A 22088-nucleotide genomic window follows, 5' to 3' on the forward strand; every position below is an offset into this window, starting at 1 on the left:
CATGCCTCTAATTTTGTAAGCTTCTATCAGGTCGCCCCTCAGCCTCTGATGTTCAAGTGAAAACAAACCAAGTTTGCCCAATCTGTTGTCATTGCTAATACCCTCCAAAAAGAAAGCATCCTGTTAAACCACATCCTTCTGGAGGCGTGGTTACCAGAGCTGCACAAATTATTTCAAATGAGGCCAAACTCAAGTTCTGTACGGCTGCAACATGACTTGCTGATATTTATATTTATGCCTCAACAGATGAGCATGAACATGTCATCTGCCTTCTTGACCACCTTCTCCACTTGCAGGGAAGTGTGGACCTGTACACTTGGATCCCTCTGTATGCTGATGCTATTACGAATTCTGCTATGTATAGTATACTTCACTCCTGCATTAGATCTTCCAAAATGCATCACCTCACATTTGTCCAGAATATGTTCCAATTGCCACTTCTCTGCCCAAGGCTCCAGCCTAATGCATCCTGCTGTCTCCTCTTGCAATCCTCACTATCTGCAGTCCCCCAATCTTCAGTCTCATTCACAGTCTTATTAATCAGACCATCTACATGCTCCTCCAAATCATTTACACATGCCTCAAACATTAGGGAACATGGCACTGATCCCTGTGGAACACCACCAGTCAAGGATCTCCAGTTAGAAAAAACATCTTTCACCGCTACTCTGAAGACTAATCCAGTTTTGTATTCATCTTACATGCTCACCACAGACCCCGTGTGACGTCAATTATTTTTTTAAACCAGCCACAAGGGACCTTGTCAAAGGCCTTGCTAAAGTCCACGTAGATTACATCTGCTGCCCTGCCCTCAATCATCTTTCTCAACTTCGCAAAACAATCAAATTTGGGAGAAACATCCTTCCCCGCACAAAGCTATGCTGTGCATCACTAATAAGTCCATATTTTTCCAAATGTGAGTAAATCCAGTCCCTAAGAATCTTCTCCAATAATTTCCCTACCACTGACATAAGGCTCACCAGCCTGAAATTTCCTGGATTTTCTCTGCTATACCTTCTTAAACAAAGGAACAATATTGACTATTCTCCAGTCCTCTGGGACCTCTCCTGTGACTAAAAGAGGACACAAAGACTTTGTAAAAGGCCCCATCAATAGTTTCTCTTGCCTCTCTCAGTATACAGGGATAGATCCGTTCAGGAGTTTGTCTACCTTAATGACTTTCAAAACACCCAACACCACCACCACTTTTATAATGACCTGCCCTAGAATATTAACATATCCGTCTCTAGACTCAACATCCACCATGGCATTCTCCTTTATGAATATGAATGCAAAGTACTCATTAAGGACCTCACCCACTTCCTCCAACTCCATTCAAGTTCCCTCCTTCATCTATGAATGGATCTACCCTTTCCGTTGCTAGCATCTAGATCTTTATATATGTATAAAACATTTTGCATTTTCATGAATCCTGCTCGCCAAGGAAATTTCATGGTATCTTTTGGCCCTCCTAACTCTTTAAGGTCTTTCCTGCTTTCTTTATATTTTTCCAAGGGCTTTTCCTAAACCTTACGAATCCCTCCTTTTTCTTTACAAGTAAGCTCACAATTTCTCGTCAAAGGTTCACGAATCTTGCCAACCTCATCCATCATTTTTACAGGAATATTCTAGTCCTGAACTCAAACCAACTGGCCTTTAAAAGATTCCCACATGATAAATGCAGATTTACCCTCAAACAGCAGCCCCCAATCTACATTCCCCTGTTCCTGCCTAATATTGTCATAGTTAGCCTTCTTCCAATTCAGTACTTCCACCAGAGGACAGAAAACTTACAGAATTCTGGTCACTCTTCCCGAAACACACCCCCACTGATCACCCGAGATAATGAGAACTGCAGACGCTGGGTAATCCTAGATAACTGTGTGGAGCTGGATGAACACAAAGGTTCTAGGCCTGAAATATCAGCTTTTGTGTTCCTAAGATGCTGCTTGGCCTGCTGTGTTCATCCAGCTCCACACTTTGTTATCCCACTGATCACCTGACTGGCTCAGTCCCAGTACCAGTTCTGGTATGGCCTCTCCTCCTAGTTGGGCTGTTCACACATTGTTTCACTAAACCCTCCTGTATTCTGTATTTATACACTAGCTTAACATAATAAAATTTATTGTCATTGAGGTTTTGGGTGCAAGATCTCAAGATATTCTACACACACGAGGAAGGCCGCAAACAAAATACCTCAATTTATAAAGTGTGTCAATATTCTTTCCAGAGTTAGAAGTCTAACTATTTACTCTCAAACATTGGCTGATATTTCAAGGAATGAAACCTGCCCAAAACACACACAAATCATCATTGTACACTACATCAGCAGAACAACTGCACAGGCAGGTGAATGAGGAAAATATTCAATTAGTTAGCTCCTAAGAACTGTGACTGCAAATTAGATCGATTTCAGAGCAGCTGATCAATACCTTCATTTATGTTAAGACAGGCAGAAGGTTTTCGTCAACCTCCGTGACCCAGGTGACACCACCATAACATTTCTTTCAGTTTCAAAAGGTGAAATATTATCAGAACCAGAGCATTTATAGCAGGGAAGCAAAGAACCATTTTGCTCAGCCAAATATCATAATAGTGGCAATAACCATCTCCATCCCATTAATATGAATTGTTTATATTCTTTTTCAAATATTTGTTGTATTTAATCAATAAGAAAATCAAGAATTATGAAGGAAAAGGCAGGAAAGTGGCACTGAGGATGATCAGATCAGTCATGATCTCATTGAGTGGTGAGCAGACTCAATGGGCCAGGTGGCATATCTAGCCCCATGGTCTTATTCCCTATTAAATGGTATCATTGCATCCACCTTACCTGCTGTTGACGATTAAACACATTTGATAATTCAATAACCTTTAACTAAATAGAAACTAAATTTTTCCTTTGTTCTCATAATGAACGCTTAATGCATCATCGCTGTAGATTTTCCTATCTAGTAGAAAATTTTTTGCTAGCCAGCATTCGTAAACTTAAGCCTATTTTATAAACTCCCTTCATGCTAATTAGCTTACTTGTTCAGTAACGCATCACTCTTTTTCACAGAAAGGCAGACATTTGTCTATGATTCTGTGTGAAGTGAACAACAGTGAAGAACACTGCCATCATGGGATGGACTAAGTCACCAAATATAAAACTACTGAAGCATTAAGACACATTTTACCTCTTAGATCTCGGTTGAAGTCATAAAGTCTGCGGATTTCACCTTCCAACTTGTTCCGCATGGCTTTTTCCAAGGTTTCCTTCTTGGAAGAAGATTTCACCAGGTTTTCATAAGCTTCTGAAACCCTCTCAATTTCCATCTCCAGCTACATCAGAAGAAAATTTACAATTAGTTCCTTCACTAGTGCCTGAAGCAATAGATTCATAGCATATATATGATACATGCAGGAGCTCGAAACAGATACAAATAACGCAGTTGGTTCAAAAACAGGAACAATTATTTTTTGACCAGTTCAAGATAGTACGACTGCGGACTGAAGCCAAATTCGGAGCTGTCCTAATTTCTAAAGTGCAGTATGTTGAGTAACTCATCAAACACACATTAGCAAATTACTAGACTCAAGTCAAATTTTGAAACGGAATCCCCAGGGGTCAAGAATCAGATTTCTGTCAACTTGCTTTCAAATTTCTGGCCTTGCTGGATTTGATTATTCATTAACACTCCATTCCTGTAGGAAAACTTTGACAATAATAGCCCTGTAACACCTTTCAGAAATTAAAACAAAGGTTCTCAGGAGTATGTTAATATCTGGGAGCTAGGCATATGGAAAACCTCAGATCAACGGTCAGAGCAGTCAGTGCTGCAACTATCAACATATCACGACACAAATATTCTGAAAATTTTACTGTAATTATTTTAAAGCAACGGCATTGTAAACAGTCAAACCCAACATTTTTAAATAAATAAATAATTTGAATACACATGGTGTTTCCTATCCAACCTTAACTGCAGTGAGGAACTTCCAGTAACTTGCATTTTGGACCAGATCACTATTTAAGAACCACTTTTCGGACACACTCCTGGATTGCCTCCAACATTGTACCTTGAAGAAGGGTCCCAACCTGAAACGTCAGCTTTCCTGCTCCTCTGATGCTGCCTGGTCTGCTGTGTTCCTCCAGCTCCACACTGTTATCCCTGACTCCAGCACTGGCAGTTCTTAGTATTTCATCCAAAACTCAGTTGCCCATGCTCTAATACACTAACTCTTGTCCACGCATCATCCTTTGTGCTCAAAATATCTAAACTAGATCCTAGTTAAGCAACAAGTTAATTTTAAATCCATATTCTTATTTTCAAGTACTTCCATGGTTCCACCCTCCATTATCCTTCCTCCATTCTTACAACTCTCCAAGATATCTGTGTGTCACTAATCCTGGCGTCTTGTGCATCCCTGTTATTAATCATGACACTGTTGGTGGCTGTACCTGCAGGTGTCAAGATCCACAGATATAGAAGATCCTCTCCAAAAACCTTCTACCTCTCGTTCCTCCTTTAACAGTTTCCTTATAATGCCCCCACCCCCCTCTAATACTTCCAGATGTGGATCAGCCAATTTTTGCCAAATCATTCTTATGAAATGTTTTGGGATATTTTATTACATTAAAGGGACTTCAGCCTCACAGTGTGTTGTTTACAACAGCTAATTGTTATGAAGTCAGAACAGGTTGTTGTGACGGTCTCCTGCCTTTTAAAAGAACCTGTAAAGAACCAGTCATATTTTTTGACAATGAACTCATTCTTGAGACTTTTTTTTCTGATGTTGCAATGCAAATTATCATAATTACACAGAGTTCAATTTCATAACACACACTGGCACAGGTGAACGTATGACTCTCGGTTGCTTATTCTGGAACATAACCACTTGGTTACTAGAGAATTAAGTGACCAAATTTATTATGGACAGAATGACATAAATTTGTGGAAGAAGTGGACTGCGTTTCCATCCCACATGTTTTACAGTAACATCCTCTGTTTTGAACTATGCATGTTATGTGCCATTTGCAAGCTTAGATATCAAGAATCAAAGCAGCAAAATACTACTGAAAACAGCAGCCTCGAGTAATTATTGATTGCTTTCTCAAGAGCATCATCCTCTTCCTAAAATCACAGCTGTGATGAAAATTATTTAGTTTTCATGGGGCTGGAGTACATAAAATTAAACTCTCAACTCATCTCAATTTGCTCCAGTGTTAACTGCATTCTCTCTAGATCTAATCACAGTCTGAGTGCTCACCGTGGATTGCTGCACTCAAGCCAGCGCGTTCGGGGAAGCACACAAAATGAGATGCCCCTCTAATCTAGTTTAGAAAAAGTCGTATTCATTCTAGAGATGAAAGAAAATCGTCCAAATAATGCAACATAAACCAAAACAACTGATACACCAAGCATCAACACCTTGGTCTTACACTCAAAGTTTAATATGTCAATCAGTTTCAATGCCTGGCAGCTGCTTTTAAAGGCCCATGTCTCCAAAGCCTGAAGTTTTGATAGAGTATGGTATGTACTCATGCAGTGATCAAGAGACTGTCAAGGTTGGGTTTTACTGTTTACAATGCTGCTGTGAAGTGGATCTCACACTTGTCCAATTAATGAGAATCAGCGACATGTTTCAGTCACCCAACAACCAACTTGGAGGGGGAGAATGTAAAGGGATGAGGTTTCTTTGGGGTGCATGTGACTCCCAAGGTGACTGGACTGGCAATGAAACTTCAGAAGCAATTTAACTCTTGTGTGATCAAGTTTATAATCTAACACCCAAAACAATAAACCACAGTACAACTGGCTAGTTGTCCAGTCTTGTAAGTGGAACGGGAAGTGCCAACTGGAATTCTTTCCATTGGCTCAAAACCAAACCTGCAAACTAACAGTCTAACATAGCTAATCCAGCTTATCGAGCAGTTAGAAGGTCTGTAATGATAAATCATGCAGTTTTACCTCATTAAATCAGTAATTATTCACACATTTATAAATTGCCTAATCCTCATCACTACCAATCTGAAACAAAACTCTCCAGGCTCTCAAAAGTGTTGTGTGACCTTATGTGGAAACTGTGTGCACTCCATGCCAAGTATTGAGAAAATTCAACAGTGTCAGATGTCTCATTAAGTTGGTTTTTGAAACTGAGCTAAAATTAGATTTCCCCAAAATATCAGCTTTCTTGAAAAATTTGACTTTGGTGTAGTGATATCAGTGAGCTTACATTTTATACGAAGCAATCAAAGCAAAACAGAGTCACAAAATATTAGATTGCAAAGCATTATCTGACAGGTTTTATCTCAAATTTATCTTAAAAATAAGCCTTAAGCCAGTCCAAAACATCATTATCACATTTCCATTTCCATAAAGATTTCGTTAATTTATTGCCACTTCAAGGGCAGTTTCAGGATATGGACCTGCGCCTGCAGAGATTGCCACTGCCCCAAATCTATTTAAGCGACTCTGAAAAACTATTACCCTATTCTCTCCGAGGTATAATTTTGAATTCGGCTCCAATGATGAAAGAGCAATATCTATAATGTGCCTCATCATCAAATCCTCTTGGAGATTGCCTATGATGCTATAAGAAAGCAATTACTCATTTATGCTACACGTACTGCAAATGCTGCTAAGAGAACATGTATCACCTTCTGTAATTTAGCTACTTTGTCATAGTATCCCTCCAACTCCTGTCGAAGAGCACGGTTTTCCTCAGATAAGATTTCTACCATTTGCTGAGCTCGCAAGACAATGGCTAGTGGGTCACCCTGGAACTGCTGATTCAAGTGGCCTGCAAGGGGGTTCTGTTGGTGTTGAGTAGCCAACAGATTCGGTGAGGGTGGTGGCTGCATCACCGACGTAGATCCCATTGATGTCTGAGATGATGATGGGCTGTGTTGATAGTTTCGCTGCTGTAACTGCAACTGCTGATGTGTTGACCCCTCTTGAGTTTGCCTGTTAACATGAAAAAAATGACTACTACCTGTACATAACAATAAGACAAAATAACATAAAAGACAGAACAAATGCAAATCATAAACCCCCGCACTGCACTTCATCATTTAACAGGATTCCAGCCAATCACTGATTTCAACTCAGTTTTCCCAGCTGATCCCCATATCACTCAATTCCCTCAACTGTTCAGGAAATGGACTGTGTTCAAGGCTAATATCAATGACTGTGTATTCACAATCATATTACTGATACCACGTAGTGAATAAATTGCAGCTTTGCATAAAGGGAGCAGTTTTGTCAGACTTAATACCATTCCAGTTCAAATGAAGAATTGTCATCTTCCATCCAATGTACTGCTGCATATGCCAATCAAACTAACAGATTGCCACCATTTCAAAAGAAGGATTATAACACTTGCGCAAATCTGAAATGCACAGGACTTCAGAAGCTTCAGTTGTTTTACCAGAAGAAATGTCACTTTTTCTTGCTATTCTGACATGCCTCTCCCAAGTGCATGACTTACCTTTTACAAGCAACTTAAATGAGAAACAGTGACCAATAGAATTCCCCAAATATTTCTAGACTGGTGAAACAAGTACATTATATTTGATTACACTTGCGTATTTTTGTTTTAAATAAACACACACCAATGGGTATATTGCAGGCAAACAACCAAATATTATTGTGTGCTTCTTTTCACTGCTTGGTTAAGCAATAACCTCAACCCTCCAGCTACTGTCAATCACACGGTTTTCTACTGTCATTGTAATGAAAGAAACAACTTGAGGGTACATCGCAAGATGAGGCCGGGCCAAAATAAAATTACACCTGCTGACATGTCTGAAGCAAACAGGTATGCAAGTTTGAAAAACAAACTCGCCTGTTTTCTAGCACTCTGCTTCCACATCGGATTCCTCAGAATTTCTTTGTTGGCCAATTATTATGGAGAGTTTTTACACGCAAGGCACACTATTCAGGTGAAGGTTAATTGGATGACATAGATTGAATGAAGAATGACCGCATGTGGCAGGACCAAAAGGTATAGTACAGGACCAAAAAGCATTAGAAAGACACTTTTGATGGGTGGGATGGAGATAGGAATAGGAACACACCAATCTCAGATTATAGCTAATCTTTGCCACGACTCCATTTACTCATCTTTGCTTCCAGTGGTTGAATACATTCAAAAGAAAAATCTACCGATTTCAATCTCGGAAAACTTTCATTTGAAGCAGTACACATAATGATACAAAATCTCACTGTTCTGCTCAATCTCAACTAATGCCTTAAATCTAAACACAATACCAGGGCCATTTTGCATTACAACAACCTGCAACAAAATTCACACCTGCAAGAACGGATGCCTAAGCAAAGGATGAAATATTTAGCGTGATTTGTATAACGATCAAAAACTCAAATCAAAGTATTAAGAATTAATGGAACACAGAGCTTTAGAAAGAGAATTCCAGAGTCCTGAAACAAGCCATAAGTTAGCATTTTCAAGTTGGGAAGAAACGAACGGTGGGGGTCGATTATTCAACAGGGCAGAGTTGCAGAAAAATCATTCCCCGACAGCTGTAGGACTGTGAAAGGTGACAGAGGTAGATAACCAAAAGACCATGAATTGACTTAAGCAAGAGGAAGTCAGTTTTAAACCCAAGACACAGAGCCAGAACTTATTTAGTTCAGTAAGCAAAGATGCAATGAAGAAACACAACTTCATAGTATAACACAGTTTGGATTCACAGTTGGGGGGGCGGGGCGCAGGGAAAGACAGGCACAGAGGAGGGTTTTAGGTGCATAGAAGCGGAGTGAAACATACATAGTTAAAGCCTTTGGGTGCAAAATAGTACGATGTTAAATAAGTCGCTGTTTGTTTTAAAAGTCAGTCTAGCACAATCAAACATAGGCCAGGAAGGAAACGGAAATAACAGAGTGCAGAATTGGTGTCAGAAGCCTAGGTACTGTTCTCAGGCTTGCCAAAGTTCAGTTGGAAGATATCCTAGTTCATCTAGACAGTAAATCTAACAATGAGAGACAGTTAATTGGCTGATGCAAGGAATGGAGGTGTAGAGCTGGCTGTCATCAGCATTTAAATTTGAAACCTATCCTCAGATTTCACCACCAAGGGGCAACGTGTAGAGGAGGGGGAGCAACACTGATTGAAGGGGGCCACAAATATGATAGCACAAGATGGGAAAACAATGCAACACACATTTTGTTCAAGCTATGACTGGATGGGTAACTGTGGCACCTGGAAATGGCAACTTCACTGAGGTAGACAATGGAAGCAAGAGACTGGAGGAAAACAGTGTGATTGGCTACGTCAAAGGCTGCAGTGATGTCCATTGTCTGAGAAATCAAGCAGTGCACTTTAGACAGGGTACTTTCTGATTTTGGAGAGAGTTATTTCATTGCCCTCCATCCTTCAGATGGATTAGTTGTGTAATCTTTCCTCCAGCCCCACTCTCTGCAGAATCAGAGTCAACAGTATCGGCTCTTCCTTCTATGGAATCCTAACACTATAACAACCTAGATGGTAAGGCATGCCTCTGCCCAACTTCAAAAGCTATCACTGACTCTTTCCAGATATCCCATAATTTCCCTCCTTCCTGATTTAGCATTTGATACTGGTCTTTGAGACATACAAAGCAAGTGATGAGCAAAAGAACAAGTAACAGGAGTACTAATAGGATGTAGTAGCACTAGCACACAATGGCAAACAATACAGGCTGGAAATTTCCCACGCTATTACTTTGCTGATGTCTCTAAAGTCTATTTGAAAGAACTGCCCATCCCTGGAATTTTTCTTTTCAAAAAACAATTCTTGTTGGATGTGAATTTGGCTTATCCCAGTACAGAACTAAAGAGGATGTTGAAAGGTACTTTAAATACCAAGAAAAAAGTTATTGTGTCTGAGTTCCTGATCCCAGCTGTGTCATCAGGGAAAGGCCCAAAGTGGAGGCCAGGTGTTTCCCTACAGGAAGGAAAGGAGAAGAGAAACAAAAATTCACATTGTGTCAGGCATGCTACTGGACTTCTCAAACTTGTTCAACAGGAGCACAGTGGAAGGCTTGGGACCAGAGCTGTCTAGTTGTCCCTGTCAGAAACATTAGATGAAAGCAAAAAATATGTTTCACATCAGTTTCTAACACTTTATGCACTAAGGGAAGTATGAATAATGTGTTATCATTTTCTTCAATGTATTAAAGCCATTATGCCTTTGAAGTCTGCTGCAAATCAATTGTCCATCTATTCTGAAATATTTGCATTCATACTAAGATTTAAAGCATCAGCTCTTGATCAAACAACAGCAACAGATATTATTCAGGCTAAAACAGGTCGGATTTGGTCTGAAAGATATGACTAGGATAATTAGAACTCCCCAGATTTAGATTTCGTGACACTTGTTTTTAAATTGCTTCTTTTTCAAAATGTCATCAGTTAAGTGGTCAATATGCTGCACAAATAGATATTACAGAAGAGCAAAACTACAATTTCCGCAATTTTCCCATTTACTTCATGGAAAAATGATGCACGGAAATATGACACTGCTACAAATTGCCCTCCAAGGCACTCAACATCTTGATATGGAACCAACTTGTTGTTCCTTAACTAACATTTGACCAAAATCATGGCATTACTTTCTTAACAGCACCGTGGGTGTACAAACAGAAACATGGACTACTGCAGCCCAAGAAAGTGGCTCACCACAACCGTCTCAAGGATAATTAGGAATGGGCAAAATGTTGGCACTGCCTGTGACACTCATCTCCAATTATTAAATTAAGCTCATTGAATTTAAAAGGAATCAGCACGTGCCAACACCCTCAAGCCTGCAGCATTGCAGAGAATTCAACCCATTAAAATTTACTTGCATTTGCAGCTAACATATGGCCATGATTACTGGATTTTATTTTGCTTGTAAATGAATACTGTAAAAACTGAATATATAGTGGAGGCCAGGACATTAAATGTCTTCAAGGCAGAAATTGATAAATTCTTGATCTCACAAGGAATCAAGGGCTACGGGGAGAGTGCAGGGAGGTGGAGCTGAAATGCCCATCAGCCATGATTAAATGGCGGAGTGGACTCGATGGGCCGAATGGCCTTACTTCCACTCCTATGTCTTATAGTTACAAGTACGGACTCACTGCAGATCTCTACAAGAAAGGCTCCGATTTCACATTATAATATGTTCTCACTTGACCCAAGTCAAAAGAGACCATCAGGATCCAACACGCACAGATCCCAAAAGGAGGTTCTGCTCTGCTCCCACTCAGTGTTATTACAGTCATAAAATCCTCAAAGATAATTAACATATGGTAGGTGAAAATGCCACAAATTATACTTTTGCATTTCTGTCAAAAATTTCATCAGTTACTCCTCTAACTGTATTCTAATATTTGGAAAGGTAAAAGATTAGATGAAACATTGGTAAACGTTTCTGTTCATCAATGTGAAGAATTTCAATTCAAAATTCGTCTGGAAGTAAACTTTCTGCTCTGCATACACGTATAACTTCAATGATCAAGAAGCCCGCAGACTGTGTTTGCATGGGTTTATTCCTGAAAAATATCCGATGAGCAAAGAAACTGAAGGATTACTGGATGTGAGTTTGCTCGCTGAGCTGGAAGGTTAGTTTTCAGACGTTTCGTCACCATTCTAGGTAACATCATCAGTGAGCCTCCGACGAAGCGCTGGTGTTATAACAGATAAATAGAAAACGGGACATAACACCAGCGCTTCATCGGAGGCTCACTGATGATGTTACCTAGAATGGTGACGAAACGTCTGAAAACTAACCTTCCAGCTCAGCGAGCAAACTCACATCCAGAACCTCAACCTGAGCTACAAATCTTCTCAAAACTCGCTGAAGGATTACTCGCATCTGGGAATCAGTCAAATCCTTCAAGAAATATAATTCATTTCTATTTTTTAATGAAATAACTTTGCACTTTATGCAATTGTCAGCTTTGGTCCCTTAGAACACAACATAAGCACATTTCTGTAACAGTAAAATCAGTCATAGAAAATCATGGGAGGAGAAGTAAAAGATCAGAGAAGGGGCCAAAAAGATAACTCCATGACCCCCTATCAAGGTCTATTTTCTCTACTGTTGCGCAGAAGAATGTTTTCAGGGCAGGAGTCAATGTAACCCAAACAGATTTCTGGAAAGTGGAAAGACTAGATCCATCTACAGTTTTGTTAGATAAATATTAAGAAGCGGTCATATGAAGCATTTTAGCACTGCCATTCAGAAAGACTTGGAGTCTTTTTTGCTAGCTTTCTTCTCCCAGCCTCCATAAAGCTAAACTCATCTAAATCACTATGTAATGCAGCAAGTTACAATGGTTCCCAGTTCAGCAATGCCTCAAGTTTTAATTTCTTATCTTAGATCTCAAGAACCTCCATGGCTTTGCCCAACCTAATACTGTAACTTCCTCCGGTTCTGTAAACCGTCAAAAACTCTGCTCTTCTCCACCCCTGAATGCTTACATATTTATTATGGTGGAATGGTATGTGGCCTAATCTCTCAGCCTTTCCTGTAGGCTATTATGGAACAGGTTGGCCACAAGTCTGAGCCAGAACAAATAACATATTATGTACACATCTCCACAGGCCAAGATGGTTACAGGTTTGATCAAATGTCCATACTAGATAGAGATAACCAATCAGGGCAGCAGTCAAAATGGCTTCAATACCTTGCACTAGCCAGACAGAAGGGAAAAGAAACAAAAACCTGAAATGTTAATGAACAAACCATGACGGAAAGTATGCAAGTTGGGGGTATCAAGCAAGAATTGGAATGAGCGTGGTTCAAATGGACTTATTCAGTTAAAGAATGATGATCACTGGATTCTAACATGGAAAAACCGACACAAGAGAAAGACCCTGCAACTTACCACAAACCACCTTCACATTCAATATTTATTTTGTGTTGTAATGGAATGTAACTTGCACATAGCCTTGGTTATACCTTCCTTGCAAAAAATCTTGAGTTTGATTTCCCATATAATGGAGGATGATAAAAAGGCACTGGTGAAAAGATTTACTAGAGTGAAACTAGAACTTGTAGGTTATAATCAACAGGAAAGATCAAGTACGTCAGGGTTCATCCTTGAGAAAATGACTGATAGAAAACCTCAATAGGGTCACCTACGATTGCAAAAGGTTTTCAAAATTTTTAAGGAAAATTTTATTCTATCAAAAATAGTTGTTATAATGAATAGCACCAGTGAAGAAGGGAAGTTGGATAAGTAGATGAGATTGACAAAAAAAATCTTATGCTGAGAGGAAGGAATTCGTTGTAGGACATCATAATCTATCTGTTGAGCTGGGCTTATTTCTGCAGTCTGCTTTCTATGTCCAAAACCATAAACTGAGACTTTGCCCTTTACTCTCCCATAATGATAAAATTACATTGGAGGCCAGGATTTTAGATTGATCCCTCTTTACATACCTGACAGCCCCATACTCAGGCGGCGGTTGATATCTCATAACAGGAGCGTCTGGCTTAATCTGTTGTTGAGAGTTTGAGGAAGGCTTTAAACCCTCTGTTGTCACCCCCAGTCTAAAGTCACTGTAAAAACTGCCATAGTCCTGAGCCTTGGAAGTAACAGGTAAAGTCAACATATTTTTGTAAGGGTATTCAGGTGGAGGCCCCCTAGGGTCTATACCCTTTATGGACGTCTGAGACAAAACATGCCCAGCATGTGTGTAGAATTCATTCGCCTGTTGGGACGAAATTACACTACTTGCAACTGAAGATTGTGCTTTTACACCACTTGTAGCTAAGGAGAGCTGCATAAGCCGTTCACTGAGAGAACGAACATGACCTTGTTTCAAGTCTTTAAGTCCATCATCTTGGTGAACCTTTCCAGCGCCCAGCCTCTGGACAGTGGACTGCCCTTCAGTTCTCATCTTCTGGTTATTTATTCCAGTAACAAAGAAAGCAGTTCCTGCTGCTGTATGTTGCTGCCCTCTGAAAAACTGTGACTGGACCTTCGCTTCTTCATAAGTTGGCAGTTCCTCATTATTCTGTGCTTGTGCTGCTCTGGTCTGCAGCTGTTTCTCCATGGCACTATTGTCAACTTGCAGCTCCTGGCCCTGGGGTTCCTGTCGTGCAGAATGTGGGACCACTTGACGCTCATCTTGTGTCAGACCATCATTTGACGGTACTACAGACCCATTACTATTGTAGGCAATGACATTTACTGTGGCTTGCTGGTGCAAGGCAAGGAGGTTTCGATTCTCATTGGGGTTTCCATATCTGAGCTGCTCTTGCAACAAACGCTGTAGAACTGTCCCACTTGCTCCTTCTTCTGAATTTCTCATTTCAAGCCCGTGTGTTCCGTGAATGTCTTGCAGATATTGGACATCAAAATGAGCCTTTCCTTTAAGAAGATAAAGTATTAGCACAATCAGTAAAGATAATAAACAAGGTAAATCATAAATATCTAATCGTCATTTACATTCTTTATTATTCACGCACAACTAAAAGATTAAAATTTAAAGAAGATTCAGAATAGAATTAGAAGATTTCTTTCAGTACCAAAAACTTGCCTTATTCATGCTTCCATGTTAAGTTTTAGGACAAATGTATAATGAAGGTCTAAAAGAAATATCTGTTCTCGAAAAACAATATATCTTCTATGTTCTCATTTGCTCACTGACTCAGTGGATAATTGGTACATTTGGTTTTGTAATGAACTAGACAAACAAGGTAGCTCTCGATTATAATTATTAATCGAAGTTCGCCAATATTTCTCAACTCTACTTCATTTGAACCTCTCTGAACTCCTTGACTGTTGCTAAATCATCAGACCTGTTTATCCAACATTCCATACTGGATGAGAAGAAATTTCTACTGGTTAACTTTAGGCAAGACTGAACCCATTACTTCCAATCCCAATTTGATTCTCTCGCTGGTAAACAGTCAGGGATTAAGTCAGGATAACAAAGTGTGAAGCTCGATGAACACAGCAGGCCAAGCAGCATCTCAGGAGCACAAAAGCTGACGGTTCGGGCCTAGACCCTTCATCAGAGAGGGATTAAGTCTGTCCATGTGCAACTTCAATGCCAAATTTAATCCTGAGATGAGCTTTCAACCTCATGCTTAAGTCATCTCTAAATCAACATAAAATCTCTCAAAAATCATCATCCTAGCTCATCATCTGCTGAATCTCTTATTCATGCTTTTCTTAGATCCAAACTCAACAATTCCAATAGCTTTCCTTATGGTTCCCCTCATTTCACACTCTAAAATTTGGGTCATCAAACCTATCAATCTCTCAACTTGCAATAAGCCCTGTTTCCCTAACACCCTGCACTCGCTGAACCTACACTGGTTCCAGGGAGCTGCGGAAGCTCAGTCTTTGCAGGTGTTTAAAAGTAGAGATTGTTAGATTTCTGATTATTAGTGGGGTACAGGGTTATGGGGTTGGAGGGTTAATAGGATTGAAGTGTTCGATCAACCATGAATGCTCTGAATGGTGGGCAGACTCAACAGGTTGAATGGACGACTCCTGTTCCTAGGCTCCTACGTATTCGAGTTACGACTGTAATGCAAAAGGGATAGGTTGTGGAAAAATTTTCCTTTATTGGCATTAATATCTGTAAACAATTGAGGGAAAAGAAAACAGAATCTAACCAGGATTATAACTTTTTACTATTGTCCTAACAGAAGCCAATGCATGAACATTTCGCACAAACAAAATTGAACTGACAACAAAAAGCAGGACCTCATGGTCTTCACTGACCATCAAGCGCTTTGAGAAGTCCTGAGGTCACGAAATGAACAATCATGTAAATGCAGACTTATCCCTTCGGTGGTCAATTGCTGACACTGAAGAAATGCTGACCTGACGAAGTGACAACTGGCTAGCATTCACAAAACTGTAGCTCAGCACAAATTTCAATCTTTACCAAAGGGAAGAAAAATCAGTGTTGCAAGTGAATGAGGTAAGATCGTCTTCATGCACACAATGCTGTTCTCTTTCAAACGTAGCATTCTTCTTCACTCTGGCAACCATACAACCACTTTGATTGCCAAGGCTGGAATAAACAGCCTGTCACATGACAGGTTATTCTGTCATTTCACCATTCAGACGGCGAGGCATGTAAAAGTAAATAGTGCTATTGTCCAGCTGCTGTTTAAAAGAAATGAATCAATAATACAATCCAGCACAATTGTGTATGTGCAGTGATTAAACTGTTTGGAATGTGGTTCCACCTCTTATGGAATTTTTATAAGCTCACTGATTCTGTAATATACACCAACTTATAATTTTATTAAGGAGGGCTACACCTTCTACAAAGGCAACTGCTGTGTATCCCAGCTATATCTTTTTAAAAATGAAAACTACCAATCTCTTTTCTAACAAAATTGAAGTAACTGCAAAATTCCTTACAACCAATAAGAGCATAAGGTACAGGAGCAAAGAGGCCAATCATCCCAATGAGTCCACTCTTCCATTCAAAGAGATCATGGCTAAACTGTTCACTCAACTCCAGTTTCCTGTCTTTTCCCCATAACCCTGGTTCAAGAAGGGGAGGAGGGACAATTCTGGTAATTACAGACCAGTGAGCCTTACTTTGGTTGTGGGTAAAGTGTTGGAAAGGATTATAAGACTAAGGATTTATAATCATCTAGTAAGGAATAATTTGATTAGGGATAGTCATCACGGTTTTGTGAAGGGTAGGTCGTGCCTCACAAACCTTGAGTTCTTTGAGAAGGTCACCAAACAGGTGGATGAAGGTAAAGTGGTTGATGTGGTATATATGGATTTCAGTAAAGCGTTTGATAAGGTTCCCCACGGTAGCCTATTACATGAAATCGAGTCGTGGGATTGAGGGTGATTTAGCAGTTTGGATTAGAAATTGGCTAGCTGTAAGACGACCGAGGGTGGTGGTTGATGGGATATGTTCATCCTGGAGTTTAGTTACTAGTGGTGTACTGCAAGGATCTGTTTTGGGACCACTGCTGTTTATCATTTTTATAAATGACCTGGATGAGGGATAAAAGGATGGGTTAGTAAATTTGCAAATAACACTAAAGTCGGTGGAATTGAGGATAGTGTGGAAGGATGGTGCAGGTTACAGAGGGACATAGATAAGCTGCAGAGATGGGCTGAGAGGTGACAAATGGAGTTTAATGCAGAAAAGTGTGAGGTGATTCACTTTGGAAGGAGTAACAGGAATACAGAGTACTGGGTTGATGGTAAGATTCTTGGTAGTCTGGATGAGCAGAGAGATCTCGGTGTCCATGTTCACAGTTCCCTGAAAGTTGCCACCCAGGTTGACCAAGGTTTGTGAGGCACGACCTACCCTTCACAAAACCGTGATGACTATCCCTAATCAAATTATTCCTTACTAGATGATTATAAATCCTTAGTCTTATAATCCTTTCCAACACTTTACCCACAACCAAAGTAAGGCTCACTGGTCTGTAATTACCAGAATTGTCCCTCCTCCCCTTCAACCAGGTTGATAGGGCTGTTAAGAAGGCATGCGCTGTGTTAGGTTTTATTGGTAGAGGGATTGAGTTTCGGAGCCATGAGGTCATGTTGCAGCTTACAAAACTCTGGTGCGGCTGCACTTGGAGTATTGTATACAGTTCTGGTCGCAGAAAGCATTGGAAAGGGTGCCGAGGAGGTTTACCAGGACGTTGCCTGATATGGAGGGAAGGTCTTGAGGCAAGGCTGAGGGACTTGAGGCTGTTTTCGTTAGAGAGAAAAAGGTTACCAGGTGACTTAATAGAGGCATACAAGATGATCAGAGGATTAGATAGGGCAGACAGTGAGGGCCTTTTTCCTTGGATGGAGATGGCTAGCATGAGGGAACATATCTTTAAATTGAGGGGTGACAGATGTAGGACAGATGTCAGAGGTAGGTTCTTGACTCAGAGTATTTAGGGCGTGGAATGCCCTGCCTGCAACAGTATTAGACTCGCCAAGTTTAAGGGCATTTAAATGGTCATTGGATAAACATATGGATAATAATGGAATACTGTAGGTTAGATAGGCCTCCGTTTGGTTTCACAGGTCAGTGCAACATCAAGGGCCGAATGGCCTGTACTGCACTGTAGTGTTCGATGTTCTATAACCCTGCTTCCTTTACAGATTAAAAATCTATCTCAGCCCTGAACATACTAAATGACCCAGCGTCCACAACTCTTTGGGGTAAGACTTCCACAGATTCACAACACAGATGAAATTTCTTCACAGATAATGAGGTGTAGAGCTGGATGAACACAGCAGGCCAGTAGCATCATAGGAGCAGAAAGGCTGACATTTTGGGCCTAGACACTTCTGAAACATTAGCCTTCCTGCTCCTCTGATGCTGCTTGTCCTGCTGTGTTTATCTAGCTCTACATCTTGGATTCTCCAGCAACTACAGTTCCTATTATCTCTGAAATTTCTTCACATGTTTTAAATGTACAACTCCTTATTCTGAAATTTTGCCCTCTGGTCCCAGACGCTTCCAAAATTCAACATTTTTGACAGTTTTCTTCGGAATTTAAAAATTAAGCATTCTAATGAATGACCCCACATACTATATTATCGGATCTTTATGTTTGTTTACTTTTGCATGACCTGCTGCACATTTCCTGCACTCTGTAGTTTTCTTCTTTCATTAATCAATTTCAACAGATTTGAACACTGAAGATCATAAATGAGTCTATTTTCTGCACAAGAACATCTTCAGTAGTTTAGATGGTTATTATTCAAATTGTAAAATTAGTCAAATGTAATTTTAAACATCACATGAAAATCACAGTGCAAACTCCAAACTCTGATAAAATACCCATCACACATGATCAAAAATGCTTCATTTTCAGTCAAAATATCATGAATCACTAACTATCAATAATGTTCTTTAGGGAAAGAAACTGTCATCCTTACCTGGTCTGGTCTACATGTGACTCCAGACCAACAGCAATGTGGTTTACGCTTAGCTGCCCTCTGGACAATTAGGGCCAGGCAATAAATGCTGCCTCGCCAGTGACACCCTCAACCCGTGAATGAATAAAGAAAAAATTGCCACTTTTAAAGGACGTAAAAATACTTCTAAGATCTGATATGAATCAAGTATAATTTATGTAATAAAGGGAATATTTCCCTCAAAGTATCAAGTCGTTTTATCACACGCTGCCATACTGGTAATGGACATCAACCAGACAAGATGGGTGAAAATAAAGTTACATCCCCATTGAGCCATAATGTTACACCAAATGTTTCTTGTACAACAGCCTTCACTTATCACTTCACTCATAGGATCATAGACTCCCAGTGTGAAAGCAAGCCATTCAGCCCATCAAGTCCACAATAACCTTCCAAACAGCACCACACTGAGATCCACCCCCACCATTCCGTCCCTGCAGTTCCCATGGCTAATCCACCTAATCTACATAACCTTGGACACTATGGGCAATTTAGCATGACCAATCTACTTGACCTGTACATCTTTCGACTGTGGGAGAAAATTGGGGCACCCAGACGAAGTCTGGGAAGAGACAGAGAGAATGTGTGTGGAATTTTCACAGTCACCTAAGGGTGGAACTAAACCCAGTAGCCTGTTGTTGAGATGCAGCAGTGCCAGCCACTGGATCACTGTGCCGCCCTGTATCCGTGGAGGACGTAAGAGATGGAATAAGGTAAAAACCAAAGAACTGCGAACGCTGTAATTCAGGAACAAAAACAGAAGTTACTGGAAAAGCTCAGCATGGAACAAGGTAATATGCAAGAACAAGGGCTGTGTCTTCTTAGCGCAGTATGCAGCCTGTCAGTCTCATAACCTGAAGGTCCTGAGTTCAATCCTCAGAGTAAGCAAGCTTGAGAGCCTGTGGCTTTTGCGGCATCACAGTGGCTCAGTGGTTAGTACTGCTGCCTGACAGTGCAAGGAACCCAGATTCGATTCCACCCCACCCTTGGGCAACTATCAGTGTGGAGTTTGCACATTCTCCCAGTGTCTGCAGGTGTTTCCTCCGGGAGGTCTAGTTTCCTCCCACAGTCCAAAGATGTGCAGGCTAGGTGGATTGGCCATGCTAAATTGCCTATAGTCTTCAAGTTTGCGTGGCTTAAGTGGATTAGTCATAGGAACTGTAGGGTTACAAGGTTAAAGCAGAGGGTGGGTCTGGGTGGGATGCTCTTCGGAGGGTCGGTGTGGACTTAGTGGGCTGAATGGCATGCTTGTACACTCTAGGGATTGTACGATTGACAGATACATCAAAACATTATGCAGGTTCATTAGTTAGTATTTGCAGATGTATCAGATCATGTCTGTCTCCTCACCACCTCTATCTGCCTCCCCTTCTCTCCCTATTTATTTCAGAACCCCCCTACCCTTTCCCCATTTCTGAAGAAGGGTCTAGGCCTGAAACATCAGCCTTCCTGCTCCTCTGATGCTGCTTGGCCTGCTGCGTTCATCCAGCTCTATACCTTGTTATCTCAAGTTAGTGAGTCACCATTTCCCACACACAAAGCCATGTTGACTTTTTCTAATCAGTCCTTGCATTTCCAAATACATGTAATTTCTGTCCCTCAGAATCCCCTCCAATTACTTGCCCATACCAGAGTTAAGAAATTATTCCTATGCCAGCAAAACTACTTCTGTTAGTACATAAATCTGTTGTTAATAGGATATTAAATAGCTAGCATTAAAGGTAACAAGAGAATCCGGTACTGTGAACTAATTAGTTAATTCTATTAAAATACATACAAGGGCTCTGTTTCAAACTCCATTTTGATCACTTCCATCCGTCCCTATCTCTCCCAAACTTCTGATGGTCTGTTTTGCCTTTAACAGGTTTTGCACATAAATTAATCAATTGGAAAATACAGGTGATTTAAGATGGTGGTTAATAGATAAAAACTGCATCAGGTGATTTGGTGATGGGAAAAGCCATTAGGTTGAGGCTCCCAGGTTCAAGTCTTATCCTCTCCAGACATGTGTAATAACATCTCTGAACAGTGGAAAATATCGAGATTCCTTTTGGCACATTGGTCAGGAGGCCTGGTTTGAGGTTCCACCCGTGCCAAAGGCGTGTAATAACGTATCCGAACAGGTTGATTAGACAATATCAAGAGTCATTAAGGCCTAGGTTCAGTCCAACTGTTCCAAATTGCAGGTTGATTGAAAATACATATCAAAAATGTATAAGAGGGTCTTGTTTTTATCTCCCTATCCTCTCCGATTATCACATTGTTGTTTAGGGACCTTGCTTTTCCTGACACCATTCATTCCTACATTACAAAATTGTCAATATTTAACAAGTACATAATTGACTGTAAAGACTTCCTGAGACACCTAGGATTAACATAGAACATAGAGCATAACAGCACAGTACAGGCCCTTCGGCCCGCGATGTTGTGCCGACCTGTTATACCGATCTCAAGCCCATCTAACCTACACTATTCCACGTACGTCCATATGCTTATCCAATGACGACTTAAATGTACCTAAAGTTGGCGAATCTACTACCGTTGCAGGCAAAGCATTCCATTCCCTTACTACTCTCTGAGTAAAGAAACTACCTCTGACATCTGTCCGAGATAATGGGAACTGCAGATGCTGGAGATTCCAAGATAATAAAATGTGAGGCTGGATGAACACAGCAGGCCAAGCAGCATCTCAGGAGCACAAAAGCTGACGTTTCGGGCCTAGACCCTTCATCAGAGAGGGGGATGGGGGGAGGGAACTGGAATAAATAGGGAGAGAGGGGGAGGCGGACCGAAGATGGAGAGTAAAGAAGATAGGTGGAGAGAGTGTAGGTGGGGAGGTAGGGAGGGGATAGGTCAGTCCAGGGAAGACGGACAGGTCAAGGAGGTGGGATGAGGTTAGTAGGTAGCGGGGGGTGCGGCTTGGGGTGGGAGGAAGGGATGGGTGAGAGGAAGAACCGTTTAGGGAGGCAGAGACAGGTTGGACTGGTTTTGGGATGCAGTGGGTGGGGGGGAAGAGCTGGGCTGGTTGTGTGGTGCAGTGGGGGGAGGGGACGAACTGGGCTGGTTGAGGGATGCAGTAGGGGAAGGGGAGATTTTGAAACTGGTGAAGTCCACATTGATACCATATGGCTGCAGGGTTCCCAGGCGGAATATGAGTTGCTGTTCCTGCAACCTTCGGGTGGCATCACTGCCA

General features: G+C 40.9%; 1 protein-coding gene across 7 annotated transcripts in view; it reads right to left on the reverse strand.

The window, feature by feature from the left end:
• The window catches only part of amot (angiomotin), a 146866-nt gene that overhangs the window by 34717 nt on the left and 90061 nt on the right, over positions 1–22088 (reverse strand). For all 7 annotated transcript variants that reach the window (XM_059651385.1, XM_059651382.1, XM_059651380.1 and 4 more), the window contains 3 exons: positions 13414–14347; positions 6644–6950; positions 3180–3324 (listed from right to left, as the gene is read on the reverse strand). In XM_059651385.1, coding sequence (XP_059507368.1) covers positions 3180–3324; positions 6644–6950; positions 13414–14288 — 1327 coding nt within the window. In that variant the 5' untranslated portion in view covers positions 14289–14347. The remainder of the gene's footprint in view (positions 1–3179; positions 3325–6643; positions 6951–13413; positions 14348–22088) is intronic.

The sequence above is a fragment of the Stegostoma tigrinum genome, chromosome 15 (assembly GCF_030684315.1).
Source record: "Stegostoma tigrinum isolate sSteTig4 chromosome 15, sSteTig4.hap1, whole genome shotgun sequence".
Classification (NCBI taxonomy): Eukaryota; Metazoa; Chordata; class Chondrichthyes; order Orectolobiformes; family Stegostomatidae; genus Stegostoma; species Stegostoma tigrinum.